The sequence below is a fragment of the Rhinoraja longicauda genome, chromosome 44 (genome assembly GCF_053455715.1).
Source record: "Rhinoraja longicauda isolate Sanriku21f chromosome 44, sRhiLon1.1, whole genome shotgun sequence".
In the NCBI taxonomy this organism is placed as follows: Eukaryota; Metazoa; Chordata; class Chondrichthyes; order Rajiformes; family Arhynchobatidae; genus Rhinoraja; species Rhinoraja longicauda.
Genome location: NC_135996.1, coordinates 8,099,393 through 8,125,900, shown reverse-complemented (window position 1 = coordinate 8,125,900; position 26,508 = coordinate 8,099,393). Strand labels below are relative to the sequence as shown.

General features: G+C 39.8%; 1 protein-coding gene across 4 annotated transcripts; it reads left to right on the top strand.

Annotated features, from left to right (window-relative positions):
- The first annotated feature begins 760 nt into the window (after window positions 1-760).
- On the top strand, window positions 761-25,746 carry bnipl (BCL2 interacting protein like). 4 transcript variants are annotated; one of them, XM_078432049.1, is made up of 10 exons: window positions 761-949; window positions 9,664-9,759; window positions 11,579-11,649; window positions 13,317-13,523; window positions 15,969-16,142; window positions 16,949-17,051; window positions 18,477-18,608; window positions 19,391-19,477; window positions 20,480-20,578; window positions 24,690-25,746. In XM_078432049.1, exons 1-10 carry the CDS (start codon window positions 861-863, stop codon window positions 24,745-24,747), a joined length of 1,116 nt encoding a protein of 371 aa, XP_078288175.1. In that variant the 5' UTR covers window positions 761-860; the 3' UTR covers window positions 24,748-25,746. The 4 variants fall into 4 exon arrangements, with proteins under 4 accessions (XP_078288175.1, XP_078288173.1, XP_078288174.1 ...); XM_078432047.1 differs by having other exon boundaries at window positions 13,317-13,544; XM_078432048.1 differs by having other exon boundaries at window positions 13,317-13,544; window positions 23,072-25,746.
- Window positions 25,747-26,508: the final 762 nt, after the last annotated feature.

Genomic DNA, 26,508 nt, shown 5'->3' with positions numbered 1-26,508 from the left:
GTGTTCACTCTCTGGTTTATTGAATCAGAGTCCCTGCCCCTCATTATTATAATGCTAGTAAAGTGTGACTGTCGCGAGTAAACAGACACCTAACAAAATAAATACTGGAGCAACTCAACGCGCCAGGCAGCATTTGAGTATGGGAATGAAAAGACGACGTTTCGGGTCTGGACCTTGCTGATCGATGCATGAGAACCCATCCCTTCTCTCCTGAGATGCTGCCTGACCTGCTGAGTTACTCCAGCATTTTGTGAATAAATACCTTCGATGCAAGAGAACTGGTCACTGCAATGAAGTTGTGATTGATATAAGGCAGGAAAACGGCAGCAGAAGAGATAAATAAACGTCGATCCCTGCTTTTAAACAGCCTTGGAATGCATTGACAAACTTAACATTAAGTTACAACCGTACGCCCATTTTTATATGAATCACTGAAATAATTAATTTCACGTTAATACCGAAATTCTTCATCTCTCCCCCCCCCCCCCCCCCCCCAAATGACACAGATCCAAATTTAGATATGGATGCCCTGGGAATATATTAATATTTACAGGCGAATATGTTACTCCTCCTGTCAGGATCAAACCCGTCGGCGCTAGGACCCAGTCAACGATGTTTTGATAAACGCGTTGTTCAGTGAAGTGACGGAGTAAAAAGGGTGGCTGCTGACAATCTGGTTTCTCATTCTGATCCTTCGTCACTGGGGGAGGGCAAGGGGAAGAGGAAGAGGTGGGGTGGGTTGGGGGGGGACAGAGAAACAGGGAAACAGGGCTGGCAAAAATAAGGCAATCAGAGGAACAGGCTAGCCCGGAGCACGGACGATCCAAAGTTTGTTTCAAAATAAGTTTGTAACAAATGTCATGAATTCGCCACTAGTAGTAAATAACGCTGAAGAGAAACGGGACAAGCTACATAAAGGGAAAGGAGACACAGCTGAACAGAATGGAAGGTGAGTGCGAAGGAAGTTAACTTGTCTCCGCTTAAGTGAACAAGTTTTTGGAGCTAAAGTTGACACGTCAGGTGACAGGGGAAAGTGTATCAATACTTCCCCCTCCCCTCCAACTTTTTATTGGCCTGACAACTCGACTCCAGGTACTAATTATTAAATAAGTTCCATGCCTTCAAATGATTTTTTATAAAAGTCCATTTGAGGGTTAGATTTTATAACTGTTTTGTCTAAAGTTGGTGACAGGTTGTTTTTGTGCAATGTTCCCGTGGAGTGAGTAGCTCCTGAGCCTCCCATTTCCTGGAAAGGCCATGGCCTGCTTGAGTGGTGTTTTAATCCTCGCCGTTGAGAACGTAACCTGTCACCTGCCTCGGTGACAGCAACTTTCCATGTGTCGTGGGGACAAAAGCGCTTGTGCTTCTCTGGCGACGCCAAGACGTTTAACTGTTGGAATCTTGAACAAAACACAAAGTGCTGGGGGGACTCAACAGGTCAGGCAACATCTGTGAAAGGAAATTGTTCAAACGACTTTTCGGACTGTCCATTTCCCTCCACGGATACTGCTTGGCCCGCTGACTTCCCTTGCACTTTGTTTTTTGTTTGCATTCTGTGGCGCCTTGGATCGCTCAACACTTTTCATAGTTGTTAAGTTCTCTTGAATCGTCATCGGGCGACGCAGGAAACATGCCAACCAATATACACGCAGTAAACTTCCTGACAATAATCACTTAACATTGTTACAACCTTACGCCAGTTTTTATATGAACCACTGAAATAATTAATTTCACGTTAAAATCACTGATGCTTTTAAGGAGACGCGCAGTTTCTCCAATGTAGAGACCAGGTTTGGGAGCACTCAAACCCCACACTAAACTAGCAAAAGGTGGGGATTCTAAACTAGAATCGCTACTTCACCTGGATGCAGTGAACATAAGAAACAGGACCAGGACCAGGCCAATTGACCGTGCTCCTGCTCCCCACCCACATAACGTGGTCCACCTTTTGGAAGATCCAAACTTGTCTAATCTTATGCTCAACAATACTTTTCCATCCTCTGACTCCCTTTGTAGTTTCAATGTCTCAACCTCTGCCTTGAATGTGTTCAAAAATATTATTTCCACCGCTCCCTCTTGGAGTAGGGAATATCTGAGATTCATTACCCATTTAGAGAAGAAATTAATTTCCCTAATTTTAAATGGGTGATCTCAAAATATGAAACACTAATCACAATCCTAGTTACCCCCACCATGTCCTCTCAGCATCCACTCTGGCAATACTCCTTGGAATTGTGCATGTTTTAGAAAGATCACCTCTCATTCTTCTGCAATCCTCTGCATATTGGCTTAACCTTTCTTATTAAACCCTTCATCCCAAGATTCCAGTTAGCAAACATTTTCTGCATTGCCTCTGTGTAAGCACACCCTTCCTCAAACACTGAGACCAAAACCATATATAGTTCTCCAAGTGTGTGTTCCCATCAACAACGTTTGATTACAATCTTCCTATTTTTATCCCACAGAATAAAGGCCAACATTCTGTGAACTTCCTTAATTCCTTGTTTTATCAGTTGGGATATGGTGCTGCCAAAGCGGATAAATTGCCAGACTAATAATTCAGATACCTGGACCACAACAGAACAGTGGGCAGCACAGTGGCGCAGCAGTAGAGTTGCTGCCTTGCAGCACCAGAGACCTGGGTTTGATCCTGATTACGGATGCTGTCTGTACGGAGTTTTTACGTACTCCCTATAACTGCGTGTGTTTTCTCTGGATCAGTTTCCTCCTACATTCCAAAGACGTACAGGTTTGCAGATTAATTGGCTTTCGTTAAAAAAATGTAAATGGTCCCTAGTGTGTGCAGGAGAGTGCTCGTGTACAGGGTGATCATTGGTCGGCACAGACTCAGGCCAGACTTGGTCTGCAGCAAATACGAGTGAACCAATATGATGTACAATAGAGGCACAAGAGATTGCAGATGTTGGAATCTGTAGCAAAATAAAAAGGAGAGAAGCTGGGGGAACTCAGTGAGTCAGGCAGCATCTGTGGAGGGAAATGGACAGTTGACGTTTTGACTCATCATGTAGACTGAAAGAGTAGAGGGTATAAAGAGGTGCTAGGACAGGAGCCGATCGTGATGTCGATCTATGCTAATCTCTTTGCCCGCTTTAGGTCTGAATCTATCACTTTGCTATCCAAGTACCTGTCAAAACACCTTTTAAACATTGTAAAGGAAGGAACTGCAGATGCTGGTTTAAACCGAAGATAGACACAAAAGCTGGAGAAACTCAGTGGGACAGGCAGCATCTCTGGAGAGAAGGAATGGGTGACCTATAATTGTTTCTGCGTCTATTACCTCCTCTAACAGCTCATTCCAGACATTCAATGCCCCTCAGATCTCCTTTAGATTTCTCCCCACATACCTTAAACCCCTTTAATCCTGTGCTCTGTATTTCTAGACTCGCTGCATTGGGGAAAAAGATCCTATCTATGCCCCTCATCATTTTATGAACCTCTAAGGTCATCCTCCTAAATTCCAATGAGAATATACACAGCTTATAAATTCTTTGTCCTCCATTCCTGGTGAATCTTTTCTTCACTTCCTCACTACCACTACATCTTCTCTGTAGTCTGTATGTGATTTCATCTAATTTTTACATCCTCTTAAAAACTCTAGAAAATGTTTCAAACACAGCTTGGGTCCCTGAATTATCTGAACGGAAGAGGTAAATGGGAAGATGCTGAGGGAGATGGAAGACTGAACCAAGATGTCAAGAAGTGAACAGACTTTTCAGAAAGGGGAGGGTGAGGGAGATTTTACTCCAAATGCAGCAAAAATTATATATATTGATCCACTGAATCTGGAAGCTGGTGGGATGGAAGATGAAAAGGGACATACCTGTATTCTTTCTGTGGTTGGGAATAGAGAGGATGAAAGCAGAGTTATGGAAAATGTAATAGTTGAGAGTGCTGCCAATTAAAGTGGAGGGAAGCCTGGGTTAAGGAGAAAGAAAGACATAATGGAAACACTGCTGTCGAAGATGTCATCAACAGAAAATATATAATGCAGCTATAACAACGTGGGAGCATGGACATCCACAAAGATACCGCAGGATAGATCATTCAATTTAAAAGGATGAAAGGCAATCTTTTGAGACGCAAGGTTCTGATAGGGTAGAAATTAATCTGGAAAGCTAGATCTAGGGGCATAGCTTTAAAATAAAGGATTGTCTTTTTAATATGAGATGGAATTTCTGCTCTGGGGATCATGAATATTTCAAATTCTCTATCCCAGACAGATGTAATAAAGGCAGGGATAGGTTATTGGACAAGATGGGAATTGTGCGTTTTGGGGAACAGGCAAAATGCTGGAGCAAAGTCCAGCATCAGATTAACCACACGCTCGGTGAATGGCGGTCAGTTTTGATGAGCCAAACGACCAACTCCGACTGCTATTCATTGAAAGGATGGATGAAAATTCCAGGTGGTAGTTTCACGATTGTTAGCCTTTTAATTACAAATAGTTGAATGAACTGAATTGAATTTAAATTCACCAGCTACCATGTATCCAAGTCATACTTCAGCCTTCAGATTACTGTACATATCTAGTTTCCATGCAGTATCTCTGAAAACTAAAAAAAGCTAACTTAAACATTATGCTCAGGAGTCAAATGGGCACCTCAATCTCTTGGAACAATGAGGAAGACAATTTCCTTGTTTTGGGGTACAGTAGCTTCTGTTGCTTTTATATCACTGAACAAATCTCTTGGCAAGTTAAGAAGGGAGTGTCAATGAGTCATGCCTTGTCTTATTTAAATTTCCTGTCCTATTGTTTGCGCGAGTCAGTAAGTCTTGGCTAAAGATGACCCGCCCATTTTAATATAACTCCAAATTCCAAATGGGATTCCTTTGTGCTTGAGTGGGATGGCAATTGAGCTAAGAGAGATGGGTTTATGGTAGATGCTGATAGAAAGTTTCACATGAGAACATAACGTAGATCCCTAGTCTTCAAATAGTTAAACAGCAGAGAAGCTTCCTGTGTAGAACTGAGCAAATTACAGGAGGCAGCCTTGTTTACAATCTGCAATTGAGAGAAACAATTCTATTTTAAGTTTCCAGACTGGCGTTTGTTTTATGGAATAGGCCTTCCCATTTAACCATTTGAGGATTGCTCTTGCATCCCTGTTGTTCCCATCATATTGTTCTTGTACTTTCTTATAGGTTTCCTCTCCGTTATAAAATTAAATGTTGGTTTCTTTTGATCTCTTTCATTCCCTTACATCGACACCCTCCTCCTTTCCTTTCGTGAAAGACTCTCACTCCTCCTTCCTTATCTTGTATAAATTACACACAAATTCTACAAAACAGTGCGAGGAAAAGGACTGCACGAAAAATAAGACATTAGTTACTCGTGTCAGATTAAAAATATTGATCTCTATTCAATCTCTCTTTAATGTTTTATACTGTAAAATGGTGAATCACATGATCTCTAACCTCTCAGCAAAACTGAAGAAGTTCCTCTTCACTATTAAAACTTCTCTGCATCTTGTCTGAAGGCCAGGATTGGGACCAGCTTGTTCTTTGCATTGGATGACACCATCAGGCAGCTATAAAATAAGACCAAGGGCATTAGCTGGAAGACGTTGGGCAGGGCAGCTAAAGGCTGCCTACATACAAGATTAGAGTATGCAATTTTTGAAACCTGTTCAGACAGTCAACAAGATCACCATGAGATTATGATTGAACTATATCTGAATTCCCTCTACCCACATTGTTTCAGGAATTTTGTGGTTTTAATAATTATTGTTTTTCTTTATTAGATTTACAATTGCAGCCTTGATTACTTTTTGGGCTGGCGAGACTTGCATATTTTCCAATATGCTTTGTGTGAAGAAATGTTTCCAGATGTCACTCCTGAAATGTCTAATTTTAGGTTTTTGCCCCTTCTTTTCCACCTCACTGTCCCCTCATCAAAGAAAACAGTTTCTCTTTATTCTTCCTGTGAAAATTGTATTGGTGTTGATGCCAGAGAAAGAGTAGTTGCTTCTTTTGGCCTTTCATTCTGTGTCATCAGCGGCAGATAAAGGAGGATTGCGTATTGGGTTGCCAGGTAACTGAGGTTGATGGGTGTGACCGTGAGTACATTCATAGGTGCCAGGTGAAATGTGATGATGCAAACAGTCTGTGGTCTATTCTGTAGCATATAGTGAGGCTGCCTTTATGTTCGTGAGGAGAAAGTAAGCATTCTGTACATTTTGTGCTCCATTAAGCCTACTGATTACACAAGAAGCTAATCGAAGTTAAACCTGGTAAGTACAATATAAAATTACATGAGTTGTGTTTGGGTGTATGACAACTTCTGTACTTTTGACAGACCAGTTTTATTTTGGAGGAGCCATCAGGGTGTTGCAAGTTAGGCATCAAATTACATTTCATAGTGAAGTTCAAAAAATTAAAACCGAATGCAATCGTTGCTTGTTGCTTTTTGCATGTCATTTCCCTCTTTTATTTAACATTTCCTCCTTCAAATAGTTTCCCTTCCCTTCCTACTCCTGGAGATCACTGTTTGTGTTGTTGGGACAGGTCTAGTGCGTGTTTCATGGTGGACATTCCATGAGTTCCTGAGCTACTTCTGCAAGAGCATATTGATGAACAGTAACATGCAAAAACATGTCCTGCAGAGAACAAGAGACATTCCTGTCTTCTCCAGAAAATTCATACTCCAGTAATTAATCACTTCAGAAACAAAATCTTGAGTTTAACTCTTTTCCAGCCTATATATGGATAGTGAACTGTTTGTAGTTAAAATTTCTAAGGACAATTTTGAATCTTTAATTCAGTCTTGTAGTTCTCACCTGTCAAGCAAAATTTTGTATGGTCAAGTTGCACTCCAGACACTTGAATATATAATCCCAGTCCATACTTAACTCTATAATGATAGAGTACTGCATTGTTTGATGCACTTCCTTGCATGGTAAATTCAAATTAAGTTATCTGCTCTCTTCCGAGTGTATGTAAAAGTTGCTCTTTAAATATTGGGCCTGAAAGAACTTGGCTTGTTAATCTCCCAATTAATGGCACTTAAAAATAGATGACCTTCTCATTATTACATTCTTGCTTGAGGGCAAATTTTATGTGGAAATTGGCTACTGCATTCCTTGTGATACCATTATGACTTCATTTCAAAAGTACTTGTGTAGGAAAGAACTGCAAGTGCTGGTTTAAACCAAAGATAGACACAAAATGTTGGAGTAACTCAGCGGGACAGACGGCATCTCTGGAGAGAAGGGATGGGTGATGTTTCAGGTCAAGACCCTTCTTCAAACTTCTAAAGTACTTCAATGATCTTGCTGTTCTGAGGTGCTATATAAATGCAAGCCTTTGTTTGTAACATAAATGTAAAATATATATCTTGCTATAAACTTCAGTTTAATACTGCATTATGCAATGGTTCTTTAGAGTATCAGGTGTTGGGCCCTGGAGATGAGACCAGTGTTGGGCCTGTGGTAGAATATCCTTCCGTAAAGGACATTAGGAAACCAGCTGGATTTTCTGATAGTTTAATGGCCACCATTACTGATACTTACCTTTTCTTATATTTATGCAATCACTTGACTCTAAATTCCATATTTGATGGAAATGAAACTCGTGTCTCCAAAAGTAATTTCAGGCTCCAGATACTGGTGCTATAATCAATCAAGTTGCTAATGTTAAAAATGACATCGTTTTATGCTGATGTCTAGTGCAGGTTTACACACGTTTACGCAAAGCAGTCTGTTTGAAGAAATGTTCTTTTGTTTATTGCAGTGAGGTTACTGGGACTAGCATAGATGGAGTATCATGGTTGTCAGGGACAAGTTGAGCCAATGGCATGTTTCTGTGCTGTATAACTCTCTGTTCCTTCAAGAGAGTTTTCTCTAGAGACCTGACCGACATCATCCCTCAATACCGGGCGGCACGGTAGCGCAGCGGTAGAGTTGCTGCTTTACAGCGAATGCAGCGCCGGAGACTCAGGTTCGATCCTGACTACGGGTGCTGCACTGTAAGGAGTTTGTACGTTCTCCCCGTGACCTGCGTGGGTTTACTCCGAGATCTTCGGTTTCCTCCCACACTCCAAAGACGTACAGGTATGTAGGTTAATTGGCTGGGTAAATGTAAAAATTGTCCCTAGTGGGTGTAGGATAGTGTTAATGTACGGGGATCACTGGGCGGCACGGACTTGGAGGGCCGAAAAGGCCTGTTTCCGGCTGTATGTATATGATATGATATGATAATCAGAATCAATGAAACAGATAATCCAGTCATCTATCTTGCTCAGTATTGAATGCTGCATTTCCCTACAGAACAATGGTATCTTCTTGCTTAATTTCTCACTGACCATTTCACTGTCTAGAACTTCAATCATGAGATTGATTTTCTTCCATCTCCCCTCCAGCATGATGCAACTGAAAAACAACATGTTTTCCAGGGTAAAACATTATTAAAATCATTTCCTGGTTGTTTCCTGACACCCAGGAAGTTGGACTAGGCCTTTTATGATGCAAATCGGTTCATGCACCTGATATGATTTTAGTGTCAGCTGCTCATAATGTGAAACTATTTCTCTTGTGGAGACTAAACCAGGTATGGGAGGTTGGGTGGCAGAGTGGCATAGCTAGTAGAACTACCACCTCACAGTGTCCAGAGACTCAGGTTTAAACCTGACCTCCGGTGCTGTTTGTATGTAGTTTGCTCTCTGATTGCGTGGATGTGCAGCTGAGAGATTAATTGAGGGGGGGCCCGCGTTGGGGGAGAGAAAGTTGATGATAATGTAGCAAGAATAACAGATTTTTAGTGTAACTGGGTGTTTGATGGGCCAAAGAGCCTGCTTCCATGCTCTCGATGACTATTTAACACAGAAGTACAAATTTCTTGCTCCAATTATATATGGCCATGTTGAGACTGCATCTGAAATAGACTGTATATGCCTGGTCTCTCTACCTTCCAATAGAAGGGGATTGGTGAAGGTTCACTATAATGATGTCTGGGTTGGAGGATTTGACAGGAGGTTGGTTTCTGCAGATTAGATCAGCAATGGCTTGAGCTTAAATTAATTTTAATGAAATGTACAACATTTTTACAGTGCTTAACAGGGTAAATGCAAAGTTGCTTTTTTCTCCTGGCTCAGATATGTAGAATCAGTCGTCAGTGTCTCAAAATGAGGGTAGGTTGTTCTGGACCATGATGAGAAGAAATGTCTTTACCCAGAACATGATAAAAGTTCAGAATTTTCTACCTGACAGATCTGTGGCAGCCCGGCTGTGGAATAAATTTAAGTTGGGAGATTGGTAGATATTTGATCAGATGGTGAATTCAGGGATAAGGTGTGCAGGAAACTGGCACTGAGGTAAAAGCATGAATGATGGAGCAGGCATGAGTGGCTAAATGGAATACTCCTAGTTGGTTTATATTATTACAGCTTTGAAATTATTTGAAGTACATTGTGAAAATTCATAGGAACAAGGGGGTGGTATAATGAAAAAATATCAGATGAGCACGTGGCAAATTGCAGGTACAAACATGGAAATACAACAAATCTCAGTGAGAATCCTGTTAATGACTTGAGTCATTTTGGAGTCTTGCCAAAAGAGACCAAACTTGAAGTGCTGATATACTCCTCTCCCTTCCATTGATCTCTGGGTTAGCAAACTTCTGTCTCACTGTAAACTTTTACTTTTCCAGTCTGCAGAAGGAACAGTTGGAGTCCCCAAACTCTACGGAGGTGCAGATTGAGGACATGGAACTCCGAGAAGAGTGGCAGGATGAGGAGTTTCCAAAGTAAGATGCTGATTCAAGATATTTCAATTCTGTGAGCACCTTGAAGGCTGGATTTTTTAGTAGTAGATAGGGAAAAACCCATTTCACTTAACAGAGGATCAAAATGCAGGGGGTAAACATAATTGGAAGAAGAAATAGAGACAGGGATTTTTTTTACACCGAGTTTCAGCATATTTATCCCTGCATATATAGACCAGAACTGTACGCAATATTCCAGATGCACCAACACCTTTCAGTCTTCCACCCTTCAAAAAAAACACAATCTAGTTTTCCCAACCAAAAGGTTGATCATATGAACGCTCACAGTACATTCCATCTGCCACTTCCTTGCCCATTCACTCAACCTCTCTCTATCACCTGGAAATCCATCTTCAATAGCCTTCATGAGATCCAGCTTTTTTACATCAGCAAACTTGAATATATTTTACTTAGACCTTCAACCAAATATTTGGTTTACTTTATGAACTAGTGGGGTCCAACATCAAATCCCAGGACACACACTGGTCACAGTTTCCCAACTGAGTTTACAAATGATCTATTAATTTCTATTTTCTGTTTCTGATCCATTAAAATCTCCATTTTGCCCTAATATATTACCCTCAGTCCCATGTGCTCTAATTTTGATTTAATAAACTCTTACGTGGCACTTAATCTAAGGTCTTGTGAAACTGAATACATCAGCTAGTTCCTCTATTCTGGTTAAATTTTAAATTAATTTGACTTCTCTTTCATAACTCCATGTTGGCACTACCAACTCCAATTCTTGTTTTCTTAATGTCCCCTTTATCAATTTCTTGTGAACTAGAGGTCGCTGTTAAAAAATAAGGGAAAACAAAAATAAAAAGACAACAGATTGGTGATTTTTCTTCTCTCTCTGGGGGTCATATGATCTTAGAACTCCCTTAAACGGTGGGGCAGAACCAGTCTTTGAATATATTTTACAAAGAGGTAGACTAATCTTTAATAAGCAAGTGAGTGAAACTGTGCCATGGGTGGATGGGAATGAACATATATGAACTTTTTAAATAGCACACTGGGCCTGAGAATTCAGGTGACTGATTCCTGCTCCTGATTTCAATGTTTCTTAAATGTCATCTTTCCAACTGCTGATGTCAGACTTAATGGTTTTGACTTCCCTCTTTCTCCTTTCTGCTCCTGTATGCTATCCAGGCTGATCATACAAAACATGAGTACAACAAGTAGTGCAAAAGAGAAAATTAACTGTTCAGAATATAGTTTCATATCTTCAGAGAAAGTGCAAAATAAAAAGAAGTGTAAAGGTCACAATGTGAGGCAGAGTAGAAGAACCTGGGGAATTAGCAACTTCACCAATTTGAATTTTGTTTTACTGATGCTAGTCTTTTTGGAGCTACTCATTTACTATATTTACAGTAAATTTTCTGCATCCATAAAAACGAGATATTTATTATATTTTTTTGCTCTCGCCTCATTCTCCAATATAATTTCTTCATGTAATATTTTGCTTGGCACCAAATATACCAAGTCTATCCAAATTTGTCTCAATCTGACAATTCTTCTGTACTTCTACATTTCTCAGTATCCTACTTATTGTATTTTTCCTCAGTTTTTCCCATCCCCAAATCTATTATCTTACTTCTGCAGATTGATTCTGTAGATCCCAATCCAACTTTAGTGCCATTCTTTCCATTCCATTGATACCTTCTTTTGGTCTGCAACTTTCATTCACAGTTTCAATCTCAAGGACATTTTTGTAGAATGATTGATCAAACAGCGATAGTTTGTATGCTATCTTTAATTGGTTCTTTCCACTTGGGACTCTTCATTTTTATACTTACAGACCTCTTCCTGAAGACCATGATGCCCTAATAGAGGATGATCTAAATGCCAATGCAGAAGTCAACACACCTGGTAATTATTTTGGGAATGGGAAATCATAAATTGGGAATTTTCAATGTAAATCCCCAGTTGCAAGAAAGTGACGATTAGACAAATATACCCACTGTGTCTTTGGTTCAATAGGCTGTGTGCCCTACAGTCCTGATCTCATTTAATCTCTCCAGACTTGGTTGCTTTGCTAAACCAGTAGCTTTGACTTGGTCCTAAGCTGGAATGCAACTACAGAAATAATTTTACATAATATAAAATGATACAAAATGGCAATTGATGAATGCTTATTCGATTCTTTTTGATTGTGTTCTAAATAATTAGGAAGAATATTAAGTAGGTCTGTGGGAACTACAGTAAACAGAATTCATGATCAGAAATACAACAAAGGTTGTGCAAAAAAGCAGAATTGATTCTTCAACAACGGAAATTAGGGTAGATGTATCATTCCTGGGTTAAAATAAACATGGTTGCAGATATGGTTGGTTAAAGAGCTGTTCATTGCAATCAGGTTTTGTGCAGCCTGTTAATAATGTTAGATCACTGTCAAGGGGGTTAAAATAGCAGGAAAACTCTCCTGATGTCTTAATTTTATAGGGCTTTTTTATTATTAGCTAACCTAGAGAAAGCTGTGATAACCTAAATAACCTCACCACCCCTCTTCATATAACCCTCACCTCTTCAAATACTTCACCTGAGACTGCTTGATGTCGGTAGGTTTTTGCAAGCATGTTCTACTTCCCAATAAAGACTAATTTAGGATCATATAAAACAGTATAACTCAGAATGGGTTGTTAGCCCATTGAGTCTGCAATGGCTTGTCTGAGGAGCTGACAATTTGAATTTCTCAGAGCATCAAAGAGTCAGACAGCATTAAAACAGGGCATTCAACCTATTATGTTCTCACTGAACAGTGGGCACTCATCCACATTAATCTCATTAACCATCTCAACGCCCATAACCTTCAAAGCCGAGGCAATTCAAGTGCTCATCAAGGCACCTTTTAAATGCTGATTGGATTCTGCTTCCGCCACCCTCTCTGGCAGAACTTTCCAGGTATTCACTATTCCCTGGGTTTAAAAGGATCCCTCATATTGCCTATGAAATGCATGCCCTTACCACAAATTTATTTCCTCCAGTAATAATCATCTTTGATAAGATGTCGTCCACCACATCCATAACACTCATAATTTTATATACCTCAATCATGTCCCCTCTTAACTCTCTCAACTTGAGATCAAATAGACACAACTGCTCCAGTCTCTCCTCATAACTGAAACACACCATCTCAAGCAACATTCTGATGAATCTCCTCTGAAACACTTAGTCTTTACACATGTTACTGCAGTATTTTTCCATTTGAGTATATATTCAACTGCTTCTCAAAAGCTCATGATGAAGCTGTTTTTCCTGCTTTATCTGGCAGGTCATTCCAAATCCTAAACACTCATTGCATAATTAAATGTTACCTGGGGTTGCATTTAGTTGTTTGCCACCCACTCTCAATCTGTTCTCCTGGTTAATGATCTTCCACTGACAATTGTTCATCATCAATCCTGAACCTGGTGCAAATCAAATATTCTCTTGTCTGCCTCTGTTCTAAGAGGGAATAAACCTCAACATCTCTTTTAAAAGAATAACATTTTTTTCTAATCCTTTGCTCAGACTGCCTCATTTTATTTCCTCTTCAGTGCCACCAAAATCACTACAACTCTGTGGGAACAAGCACAAGAAACGACTCCTTGCACCAGCAATCAGTTTGAACTTGGAAGGTAACGAGGAGGTGACACGCTCTGAAGAGAGGACACCAGATGAATTGGAGGGGGATTCTTGCGATATAAATGTAGATGACTTAGAAACTCCTTCAGATAGTGACTCCTTTGAGTTGCCGGAGAATGGTAATGAATTTGAATGGGAAGGTAAATGAACCAATCAATGTCTAATCAATTCTTGCAATCATGACTTTTGTATGATTTTCTGCTTTCACCATTATCTCTTCCCCGCACTGATGTCCGTTAAGCTTATTTAGTGATGTAGTAGGCATGGTAGTCAAAGATATTTTTTTAGTTTATGTCCCGGAACAGTCCTTAACAGGTAAGCTCTGGTTGCTGAATAAGGGTGCACGTTTCATTGGGAGGACTCTTGTCAGGCATCTGTTTGGTTAGTCAATGGTTAATCACCTGCACGTAATTCATTCCTTTCTCTGCATATCCAAACGTCTATCTTAAAGCCTCTTATGGCACCACTATTGTATCTGCCTCCACCACCACACCTGGCAGTGTGTTCCAGGCACCATCACCCTGTGTAAAAAAAACTTTCCCTGCACTTTAAAATTTTCCCCCTCTCACCTTAAAGCTATGCCCTCTAATCGTTAACATTTCCAAGCTGAGGAATAAATTCAGACTGAAGATAGACACAAAAAGCTGGAGTAAATCAACAGGACGGGCAGCATCTCTGGAGAGAAGGAATGGGTGAGGTTTCGGGTGGAGACCCTTCTTCTCACCCGAAAAATCACCCATTCTCTCCAGAGATGCTGCCTGTCCCACTGAGTTTTAAATCAGCATCTGCAGTTCCTTCCTACACAATAAGTTCAGACTGTCTACTTTATGCCGTTCATAACAATGTTCTCTAAATAAAACCTACGGTGATGAGGGTCACCTTTGGAGTTCTTTAGCCAAGAGAACTTTGTATGCAGAGTTGCAGAGTATATTCAAGACTGCGAATGACAAATTACTGAGCACCAAAGGATTTGGGAAATAAGCATGATGTGGAACTGAGGAAGAAGATAGCCATAAATTAAGAATGGTGGAGCAGGCTCAAGGGACCGCGTAATTTATTCCTCACATTCCTCCTAATCAATATAATCCAGTACTGGGCTAGGTCATGCTGTGAGACCAGGGATAATAATTGCAGTTTTGTACTAATGATGAATAAGCAAAGAATATTGAAGATTTTTTGCTTCACAGTATGTTGTAGAATGTGAATCAATCTCCATCAAGATATGATCCATGGAAACGGCTCTCATAATTTTCATTAAAGCTCAGCCAACATATATCCCCAAAATGGACATCACAAAAATGAGATGTTTCATTTGCAGTTTGTGGGAGTTTGTCAATATTGTTGTTTTCTGTACTTCTCTTAATAGTTAATTGCCCAAAAGCATTTTGGGACATCTCGAGGATGTGGAAGGTGTTAAAATAGATGTCAGTACTTTCTTTCTCAGTTGTACGGAAGCTAATCTGGTGCAAGTGATTAACAGCTGGCATCATCTAACTGAAGTTTGATATTAAAGCAAAGTAGGGCGAGAAATGGAGATTATGCAGGAGTGGTGTTTGGGGATTAAAAACTGGTGAGATGCATGTATAAACTTCCCATTCTGTCAGATATATTTTGAGAATGGATAAAGCTACTGTGCCAGTTTAATACAGATTCAGATGTGTTGATTATGAACTGATTTATTATTTTAAATGTGCCAACATTGATTTCTTGCATGCACTACAAATCCAAATGCATTATTCCTTTATGAACTTGCACTGAACAATCAATAATATTTATGCACACTTCACTGATTAATAAATGCTGTGTGTGATGACTGATTACTTCTAGCTATATCCAAGTGATGTTAGTAAAACCTGAAATTTATTTTGATTCTTATCTTAATTGTAGTTATTTTCTGACTTTAAAGTAACTATGTAAGTTTAAAATAAACCTTTTTCCTTCAAATACACAGTGTAGTAATAGAAAACCTAAAACGTGTATGCTGAAAATCTGAAATAAAAGAACATAGAGCAGTACAGCACAAGAACTATGGCCCACAATGTCTATGCTGAATATTATGCCAACATCAAATCTTATCTGCCTGCATACAATCCATATCCTTCCATTCCCTGCATATCCATATGTCTATCCAAAATCTCTTACATTGCCACTACTGAGTGGCAGTTCTAATTTTGAACTGACAATGGCTGTATTTTCACCACTTTTAATAAGTATTTTCATCTACATTATCGATGGTTATAATTAAACTGGAAGGGTTTTTCTGTAAGTCAGGTATATGTTTGAAAGACTGGCGGATAGTCAAAAGGTCATGTCAAGAGAGCAGTGGAACCTAGGCCAGAAATAACACCAAGGATCAGAAAAATATTTCTAGCTGTGCCAGCATTGCAATGGTAATGTAAAAGAAGGAAAAAAGTACTTTAAACTTGCTCAAGTTCAAGAAATTGTGGTTGTACTTGTAACATTTTGGGCCGAGAAAGACTTGATGACACATTATCAAACACTGACAAGCCCTACAAATCTTCTAAATCTTTTGAACTCAATGTTGTTGTTTCCTCTCCGGCCAGATGATCTGCCACGGGTGTATCGCTCATTATCTGACACAGACAGTTTCCAGGGCCACGTGACAGATGAAGAGACGGAAGACGGCAAGTTGTGGAGGGTCTTCCATATTGGGGAGCAGGAATATCGAGTGGACATGGCTGTTGTGGACCCATACAAGGCAGTCATTTCTCATGGAGGTGAATCTCCTGGTTTGAACATGGATTAATTATATTTATTTATTATTTGAAAACCATTTTAAACTTTGTGTGAAGAATGCCTTACGGAATAGTGAGCAGAAAACACATTTTTATCTCATTCTATTTTTTTTACAAGATAGTGATATGTGATTGGGCAAGGTGGTGGGGTTGAGGCTATAGACCAATGAAAGGTGAAACCAGGATCTGAGGATAAACAAGCTGCTCTTGCTATTTTAAATGTGTTCCCTATCCTATTTATTCTCTGGTTATTAACTGTATAGTCATGAGGGTCTGAACATTTTGGGTGGTCATGGATAAAATCTCGAGCTACAGTAACATGAAAAGGTAGAAGCTGTTTAAATGCAAAACAGTTGTGCGTAGTTTTACTGGAAATACATCATCTGACTGCTTTGAAGAATGTAAAGATCATGTTTATAAATTGCAAAATTACAGCGTTCACTGCTGCTATAGGAGCTCCGAAAGGTGGTATGTTAGATCGTGGCAAGGTTGCTTCAGTTGTAAGATCCACACATGTTGGTTGTGAATTCTGTCCCCCATTCCTTTCACACCATCCCCAGTAATTTTCCACTCCACCACCTCAACTTGGGTTTCCCACCTTCCTTGATTCTAGTTTCCTCTTGCCTCTGATCGTCAGCTGTCCCGCCTTCTCCATTCTTTAATCTTTTCTAAAATATGGTGCTTGTAACTGCCCACTGTACTTCAGCTGATGCCCTGTTACATCACCAGTGATGGAAAGGGAAAAGAGAGGGATGTATCCAAATAGTTAAAGCCTTTCTTTCTTTCAGGTTGCTTTGGCGAGAACCTAACGGCAATCATTTTGTTTTCTTCCTGCTATTTGCCTGAAAGCAGTCGTCCTGACTATGAGAATGTAATGGAAAATCTCTTTAGGTAAGGGCCAATCTAATATCTTTTTTTAAATTTATTTAAATCTTCAGTTTTAATTCTTTGCCCATTGTTTTGGTGCACAATTGCATGGTTTTACACACGGAAAGTTAATGCTCACTTGTATAGATAATGATAACTCTGCTTTAATAAAGTGAGATCATGGCTGACTCTTGACTTAACCTCATACACCTGCCTTTTGCCTGTATTCATTAGTTCATTTTTGGTTAACATAAATCTGTAATCTCAAATTTAAAACTTGCTATTGGCTTGCAACAGTTGACATTTGTGGAAGATTTGTAATATCCTCCAAGCATTTTTATACATTACATTATTTTGGAAACTCATTATTCTGGTACTTTTGGACCTCTGTGTTCTCTATCTATATTCCTGCAAGATTGAGACAATCCCCATTGCTCCTTGTGGGCGAGAAGAGCAAATATTTCAGCATGGCTGTGTTTAAGCAGCAATGGGCTTTCGTGTAAATCAATGGAAGGAGGAGTAGGAGCATATTAACATTACAAATTAGATCCTCTATGGCTGGACGTAAATGATTTCTATTACCAACAGAAGTTCCCCAGACTTTGTTGCCGTGTTGAACTCCTTGTGTTATTTAGGCCTTTCAATAAGATTTTGACTGACCTCTGTCTTGTTCTGGACCATCAGGACCAGTTTCCCTCTACATTCAAGTCTTTTTTTATCACAATCAACTCACTTAAATCTAAGGTATTTATTCACAAAATGCTGGAGTAACTCAGCAGGTCAGGCAGCATCTCGGGAGAGAAGGAATGGGTGACGTTTCGGGTTGAGACCCTTCTTCGGATTGATGTCAGGGGGGCGGGACAAAGGAAGAATATAGGTGGAGACAGGAAGATAGAGGGAGATCTGGGAAGGAGGAGGGGAAGAGAGGGACAGAGGAACTATCTAAAGTTGGAGAAGTCGATGTTCAAACTGTCCAGGCGAAATACGAGGTGCTGCTCCTCCAATTTCCGGTGGGCCTCACTATGGCACTGGAGGAGGCCCATGACAGAAAGGTCAGACTGGGAATGAGAGGGGGAGTTGAAGTTCTCGGCCACCGGGAGATCAGTTTGGTCAATGCGGACCGAGCGCAGGTGTTCAGCGAAGCGATCGCCGAGCCTGCGCTTGGTTTCGCCGATGTAAATAAGTTGACATCTAGAGCAGCGGATGCAATAGATGAATAAGTTGACATCTAGAGCAGCGGATGCAATAGATGACACACCCTTTCTTCCTGGTGCAGAAGAAACTACTGAGGCAAGTGGAGAGACCATTTTTCTTTGAAATTAATTAATGTATAAACACCAAATGTTCATGTTGCAAATCGGAAACAATAATCTCTAGTTCCTTGGCATCCCTGACTTGTTCAATACAAACATTCACTGTGGAGGTAATGCCAGTGTTGTATCTCCACAGGTATGTTATTGGAACTCTAGAATTGTTGGTGGCTGAAAATTATATTATTGTGTATCTAAATGGTGCTACGACACGCAACCGGGTGCCATCAATCAGCTGGCTGAAGCAGTGTTACCAGACTATTGACAGGAGGTAAGCTTTTTAGAACAACATTAATTAAGAATAATATGAGCAGTAAAAACAACTAAAAGGGCGTACAGGGCAAACATTTCCATGGTTTGAGAAGCAGGAGTTTGAGAAGCAGGAACGTCACCATGTACTTGGAGGAAGAGGATGAGTAATTACTGACTGCAATGATACTGTATCCTGTAACTGAATTTTTTTTAAATAGAAAATTCTAGTAGAGAACCCGGCTAAAGGCTTTGGTAGACTGGGCTATAATCATTAGTCAGTGACCCAAAAGTTGAAAAATACGATCTCAGTACCTGTAGTATGCTGTTCTGATTTCATTGGTAAGTTTGTAATTAATTGATTGAAAGATGCAGCATAAAAACAAGGCCCATGTCCCAAGTCCACGCTGACTTTTGATGACCAATTACACCAGTTCTATGTTATTCCATTTTTGCATCCATTCCCTATACCATAGGGGCAATTTACAGAGGTCAATTAACCTATAAATCTACATGAATTTGAGATGTGGGAGGAAACCGGAGGAATTAGAGGAAACCCAAATGTCACTGGCAAAATGTGCGAACTCCATACAGATAGCACCCAAGGTCAGGATCGATCCCGGTTCTCTAGCACTGTGAGATAGTACCTGTGGAATTGGGGTTAACCATTAATCAGAAAATGGTTGATATTTAAAAGATTGAATGAGATCTCAAAGAAGGAAGATGAAATTTTATGAATGGTTGGGTATTTCTATTGACAATGAATTAGTTGATAATTCCCTAATTATTTATTTTCCACAAAAGGTTACGTAAGAACCTGAAATCTCTCATTGTTGTCCATCCATCCTGGTTCATTAAGGTGATATTAGCTATTACCCGGCCGTTTATAAGGTAAGCCCTATTTTTTTTGCAAGGGTGTCAACAATGCGATTGTTTAATTTACGTAGCAAAAATGTCCATATCGAACCAGAGAGCATCTAACCACTGAAAGTGACATTCAAAGGCATTATCATAATTGAGTTCCCCATCATTAACATTCTGGGGATCTCCATTGACTAGAAATACAATTGAAACAGCTACATAACTACCATGGCGACAAGAACATGCCAGAGGTCGGATTTCCTGTGGCAAGTAACTCACTTCTTCGCACCCCAAGGTCTTTCCATCATCTACAAATAACAATTCAGTAATGTAATGGATACTCTGCATTTTGTCCGGATGAGTGTAGTGTAGCAACCCTCCAGAAGCTGGACACCATCTAGGACAATGCAGATTACTTGATGAACACTCCATAACCAACCTAAACATACATTCATCCACCACTGACATGCCGTAGCATCAGTGTTTACCACCTGCAAAGTGCACTGTAGTTACTTGCCCAGCCTATTCCAACAGCACCTCTCACACCCACAACTTCCATTACCAAGAAGGATAAGGGTAGCCAGTGCAAAAGAACCTTCAGGTCCCCCTCCAAGTCATGGATACTCCCAACTTGGAAATATATCCACTGGTCCTTCATTCTGTCTGGGTCTAAATCCTCAAACTGCCTACCCAACTTCATGTGTCGATCTAAAAGCTTCTTAAATGGCACTATTCATATCTGCCATCACCACCACTGGCAATATGTTCCAGGCCGCCACCACCCTATTTGTAAAAAAAAAAAAAGGCGCCCCGCACATCTCCATTAAACTTTCCCCCTCTCACCTTATAGCAATGCACTCTGGTGTTGGACATTTCCACCCAGAGAAAAATGTTCTGAATATCTACCCTATGTATGCCCCTCCTAATTTTATATACTTCTAGCAACTTCTATCTTATTGAACAGTAGAGGACATGGGAAGCCTTATGATCTTATTATGTGCTAATACACTGTTACTTCTCTTTCTTCAACAGTACAAAGTTTAGTAGAAAAGTTCGGTTTGTCAGTAGCCTCCAAGAACTTTCAAAGTTAATTCCCATGCAACATGTACATATCCCAGAATGCATTAAAGAGTAAGTACAACTGACATTGTATTTCACTTTAGAATGATGTACATAGTTGAATGTTATACTGAAACCATTTGGAATTGTTATTAAGCAAAGAATAATAAGATTAACTAGACCAAATGGTCCTGTTGGGGCAAAACCTCTCCTGCATTGGTGCAGCACCCTCTCCCTCTCCCCCTCCCCCTCCCCCTCGCCCCTCACCCTCTCCCCCTCCCCCTCACCATCTCCCCCTCACCATCTCCCCCTCACCCTCACCCTCTCCCCCTCACCATCTCCCCCTCACCATCTCCCCCTCACCATCTCCCCCTCACCATCTCCCCCTCACCATCTCCCCCTCACCATCTCCCCCTCACCATCTCCCCCTCACCATCTCCCCCTCACCATCTCCCCCTCACCATCTCCCCCTCACCATCTCCCCCTCACCATCTCCCCCTCACCATCTCCCCCTCACCATCTCCCCCTCACCATCTCCCCCTCACCATCTCCCCCTCACCATCTCACCATCTCCCCCTCACCATCTCCCCCTCACCATCTCCCCCTCACCATCTCCCCCTCACCATCTCCCCCTCACCATCTCCCCCTCCCCTTCATCCTCTCCCCCTCACCCTCCCTCCCTAGGAGATAGATTTAAACTTTAAAATGTGAATAACTTTAAAAATATAACACCAATTTCAATTAAACTTCTACCATTAGCACCAAAGGGAAGACGGTGAGTAAGGTGGGCCTAAAATTGTCGCGCTATTGTGTACCGTTTTGGCTATAGTTCAGGAACAAACAAACAAACAAACGAGAGTTTTAGTATATAGATGTTGCTGCTGTTCAACTTTCACTGAAAAATAGAAAACAGAATTTTTTTAACATTCAGTCCGCTTGTGGGAGGAAATAAAATGTGGGACTAATTGAAATGAGAATGTCCAAACTTAAAGGATCACATACAGGATGGAAAGTCATGTTGCTACTGAAAATGGATGTGTAGTTTTCAAGAAGAAAACATTTAACTTGTCAATACTCTAAAATAGCTTCATTGAAGAAATTAAAATTCAGAGCAACATGTCACGTGGCTGGAAAATGAAATAATGACATTTAGGTTTTTAGAGGTGTTGGTAGGCTATGCCAATGATTACAATCACAAAGAAAACGCTAGCAGCATGTGTTGTGAACTAGAGGTCACAGGCATGAAAAAGAGAAAAGAGAACGAAGAGTAATGTGAGATAAAGTTTTTGTTTTTAAAATGCAATGTGGTTAGAATATTGAATTAACTGCCTTTAGATGAGGTGGAATCAGTTCCATTGTAACCTTCAAGCGACGGAAATTTATGATTGTGCAAAATTTGTATGATCATAGAAAAAGATCCATTGGTGGAACTGGAGAGTTTTTCAGTGGAGAAGGTGAGCTGAATGGTCACCTCTACTGTGCTGTACCCATTCTATGATATCCCACCTATTTGGGGTTCTAGTGGAGTCAATAACGTTTTTAAAAAATGAAAAAACTGCAGTTATGAAAAGTCTGAAGTAAAAACAGAAATACAGGAAATACTCAGCGGGTCAGGCAGATTCTTTGGTGAGAAAAACACAGTTAATGCTTCAGGTCATGACCCTTCACTGTGACCATGCTGAGTATTTTTAAACACTATTTTAATACCATTGTTATTCTCTCTTGTAATCACTTCATTCCTTCCTCCTTTTTCTTTAAACAATAATATAATGTTAATAGTCTTACAATCTTCTGGCATCATTTTTTTTAGTTGGTAATGATCACTCTTGGGATGGCAAGTCTTGGAATATTTACAAGATGAATGTTGGGAAAAGAGGAAAACAAAAGTGTGCTTTCTATATTTTCACATGCAGATGCCGAAGGATGGGGAAAATTGTTGAGGGTGTTGTTGATGGAATTAGCACCTTGATATACTGATAAAGGTTTGATGACAATATCACATTTCCTTTGGAAATGATAGAAGCTCAACCAATGAATATGAAAGCTAGCGAAAAAGAAGGTGCAGATAAGGAAATCACTATGAAAGGGAAACAGAAGTAATGAGAGCAGACATGCAGGAAATGCAACAGGACAGTGAGGATCAGGGACATCAGTTGAGGAAAAATAAATCACATCAGAAATGGAGTGTGCCATCTTTGGACTAAAATTGATTAATAATATGTAATGGAATACTTGCATGATGAAATAAGTCTGTTAAACATTGCATAGAAACATAGGTGCAGGAGTAGGCCATTCGGCCCTTCGAGTCAGCACCGCCATTCAATATGATCATGGCTGATCATCTAAAGTCAGTACCCCATTCCTGCTTTTTCCCCATATCCCTTGATTCCTTTAGCCCTAAGAGCTCAATCTAACTCTCTCTTTGCCATGGGGTTTGCTGGATATGGTGGATATTGATCAATTTAATGGCAGAGTGAGCTAGAGCCATTGATAGTCAAGCTACAGAAAGCCTAATTAATGACCTTGAATTTTTCTTCTTATTTATAACCTTTCTTTTCTTAACAGGCTGGATGAAGCGTTAAATGGAAATTCAGAAACCTAGAGAATCTGATTTTTTGTTTTTGGTGGAAATCTACTGGATTGCTTTATACTGAATGTGGAAAATATACTTTTTGAATAATAAGCACATGTAAGCAAACAATGTAAAAAAAAATCAAGAATAGTGTTGGGGAATATGGACTGCTTTAAAGTAAATTTCCTCCGAGCACACTCTTAACAGTGGTCTATAACCATTGGAATAACCATCATAATTTGTTCTTTAAAGCCTGGAGACCAAAGGTGGTGGGTTCAATTTCTAATACCTGCTATGCTAGCTGAGTTCTGCAAAAGCGTTATAGTCAGACTAGGCACCTCAGGGTTGTAGAAGAAATAAATTGACTTGGGTACCTACCAACCACCAACCACCAAATTGCCTGCTGGAAAATGCTTATTTGTGGAAAGTGGGTGAAGGGAGGATTAAGCACTTGCAGAGATCCTGAGAATCGGCCTGCAAAAATGGGCATGAAGAATGGTGAATTGAGTGTAAGAAGCAGATATGGCCAATAGTTATGCCTATATCAATAACCTCCTGCTTCTCTCAATTAACGACGGCTAAGGTCAAATATACAAACAATATCAGCATTAACACACAGAGTGTGCCTTCTGGTAAGATATTTGGAATGGTTCCTTCTCATAAGATTCCAAATTAATTGAATGCCCTTGCTTTTTTAATCTATTTTGTTGATTGCTTCTTAAGTGGAGAGTAAAGAGAACCACTCTAATTCTAAATGAAGCCAGAAGACTGGTTAAGCTACGTTTTTGTAACATATTGGGGAAGAAATAGAATCTACTCACAAGCCACAGGGTGGGTTTCACATTTCTTAAATACATCACAAATTAAACTAATTTTGACGCTTTTCATTAAATGGCAAATTGTAAGTTCCTCCCTTTCGTTTGGGGTTTGAACCACTAATAATTACAACAGTAACAAGCAATTTCAGTTTTGAGATTAAAAGAGATGACTAGTTTGTTGACCGAATTATAATTCTACAACTTCTGGTATAGTCCTTGAGTCAGAGGTTGAACACAAGCTATCTGCTTACACCCTGAAAAAAATCCAATTCCAGTTAGTCAAAAATATGTTGCCTCTTTGTATATTGTTCCAAGGCAAATGTATTTATGCCATTAGTGTTGGCAGAAACGAGAATTGAGCCCCATGTCAATCCTCTAGCTGACACAGGAAAAAGTCCATATTTTGATGATAAACCTCAGGAAAGAGACTCATTAATACATACATGTGGTATGAAATGTCTACGAGAATGTTTTTTTATAATATCAGTAATGTTTTTTAAAAACTAATCTTTCTGAAAATTCCATTTTCTCACCTTGAACAGAAAAAAAGTGAACAGGAGGTTGAAATAAAAACCCATACAAGTAAGAGTAAAATTGATGAGAACGAGGAAAAATAATCTCTAACCCCCTGTACAATCAGAGAAGTGTTAATAGAAGGTTTCAATTCAGTCTCTCCAATTTGATATACCATTCAGTGTTATTGTGGCTGATGAGAAGCTGACCTAGTGTACTTCTCCGATCTGGAGTTCTTGTATCTCACCTCTTGAGTTGTTGTCTCTCTCATAATCTGTAGGTGGAAACCCCTTGAAATCCATTTCCTAAAACTCCCAAAATCCAGGAAAAGAGGTTAAGAGGATAAATTGATAAAAAGAAGATATCAGGGGAATGTTAAGAATACAAGATTCTCTCCTTCCTGTCTATACTTCTAAATATTCAGCTATGGGAACATGCATACAATTCAAGGGTTATTGATTGTTGATTGTTTGAAGCGTTTTTTGTTCTTGAGGTATTTTTCACTTCAACACTGCACTGAGTTAGAAAGAACTGTCATGGTGAAACTGTTATAATACCGTTGGTGATAGAGATTCTCAATATTTTAATGGAATTAAGGATTCATAAATTTGGAGTGTCAATCCTCCTGTGTGAATGTACCACTGTGTTCCCACAAGTCTTATTTAATTTGTTGGTGCCAATGTATGTATATATATGATATATGATATGATATGATATTGTAATATACAAGATAAACTGTACTTGTATGCCATTATGCTTCAGTGTTTTTTGGAACATTTTCGTGTTTATGTTCTGAGCACTGTGTTCTCGCACAATTTGGAATTGAGGTTGTGTCTTGTTGGAATTGGCGTGGGTAGGCTTGTGGGAAATAGACGGGGAGTGTGCCTGATGCACAGATCGTTCTGCAATGCAGAGACAGAAATAGGATGGTTTTCATGTTGGTAGAGCTGAGTAGAGGAAACAACCTAGGAGCTGGTTACATTTTGGAATAAGCTGCTAACTAAACTTGTCAAGCAATACAAGGCACATTATTGCATGCTAGCTGGACCTTTGCACATGGATTGTCATGAACTGGGCTTGTGTGTTTCAATTGTTCAATTTTCTTCCAGTCTGGAGGTTTGTATTTGGACCATAACTGTAGATGTTCATATTTATATCACATGTAGGAGAAGTATTAAAATACTATTGTATAAATGGCAATGGAGTCCAAAGTACATATTTCAGTTTTGCAAATGTTGTCTTTTCTTGTATGCTTATTTTCTATGCTCGTTATGATAAATGGGAACTTATGAAAGTAGTACTGCAGATTTGTATCATTGCCTTTTTCCAGCACTATTCAATTCTCTGCCACTGTGAGAAACCATTAAATAATCTGTGGAGAACCAGATTTATCAAGGCATCTTCTTGGAGTTGTATGAAAGCACTGCTAGAGTATTGCATACATCAAATTACAAGAGGATGTAAGAATAATATACTGAGCATATCTAAAATCTCCTCTTTACTAACCTTATGCAGTCCAGACTGCAATAGAAATTACATGTGCTGGAAATCTGAAGGAAATACTGGAAACAGCCAGCAGGATGTGCAACATCTGTGGAAAAAGGAAGAGTTATTTCAAATCCAAGACTATTAGAAATGGGAAAGGGAGAAAATAAGTTTGTTTCAGACTCTGAGAAGATGGGAGGGTAATAACAGCACAAAAGGAAATCAATAGATAATAATAATAATAATAATGCATTACATTTATATAGCGCTTTTCAAACACTCAAAGACGCTTTACAGGGATTTCTAGAACATAGAGAAGTGAATAAATAGATAAATAAGTTAACGAACAGAGAAAGGAGACAGAAGGTGAGGTGACTTTCAGTGGTTGAAGGCAGTGCTGAAGAGGTGAGACTTCAGTGATGTTTTGAATGTGGTGAGTGAGGAGGAGTCTCTGACGGTTTGGGGTAGTGAGTTCCATAGGGTGGGAGCAGCGATGGAAAAAGCCCTGCCCCCCCAGGATCTGAGTTTGGTCCGGATGGGGGGGGGGGGACAGATTGGCAGCAGCAGAGCGGAGGGTGCAGGTGGGAGTGTGCCTGTGGAGGAGGTCAGTCAGG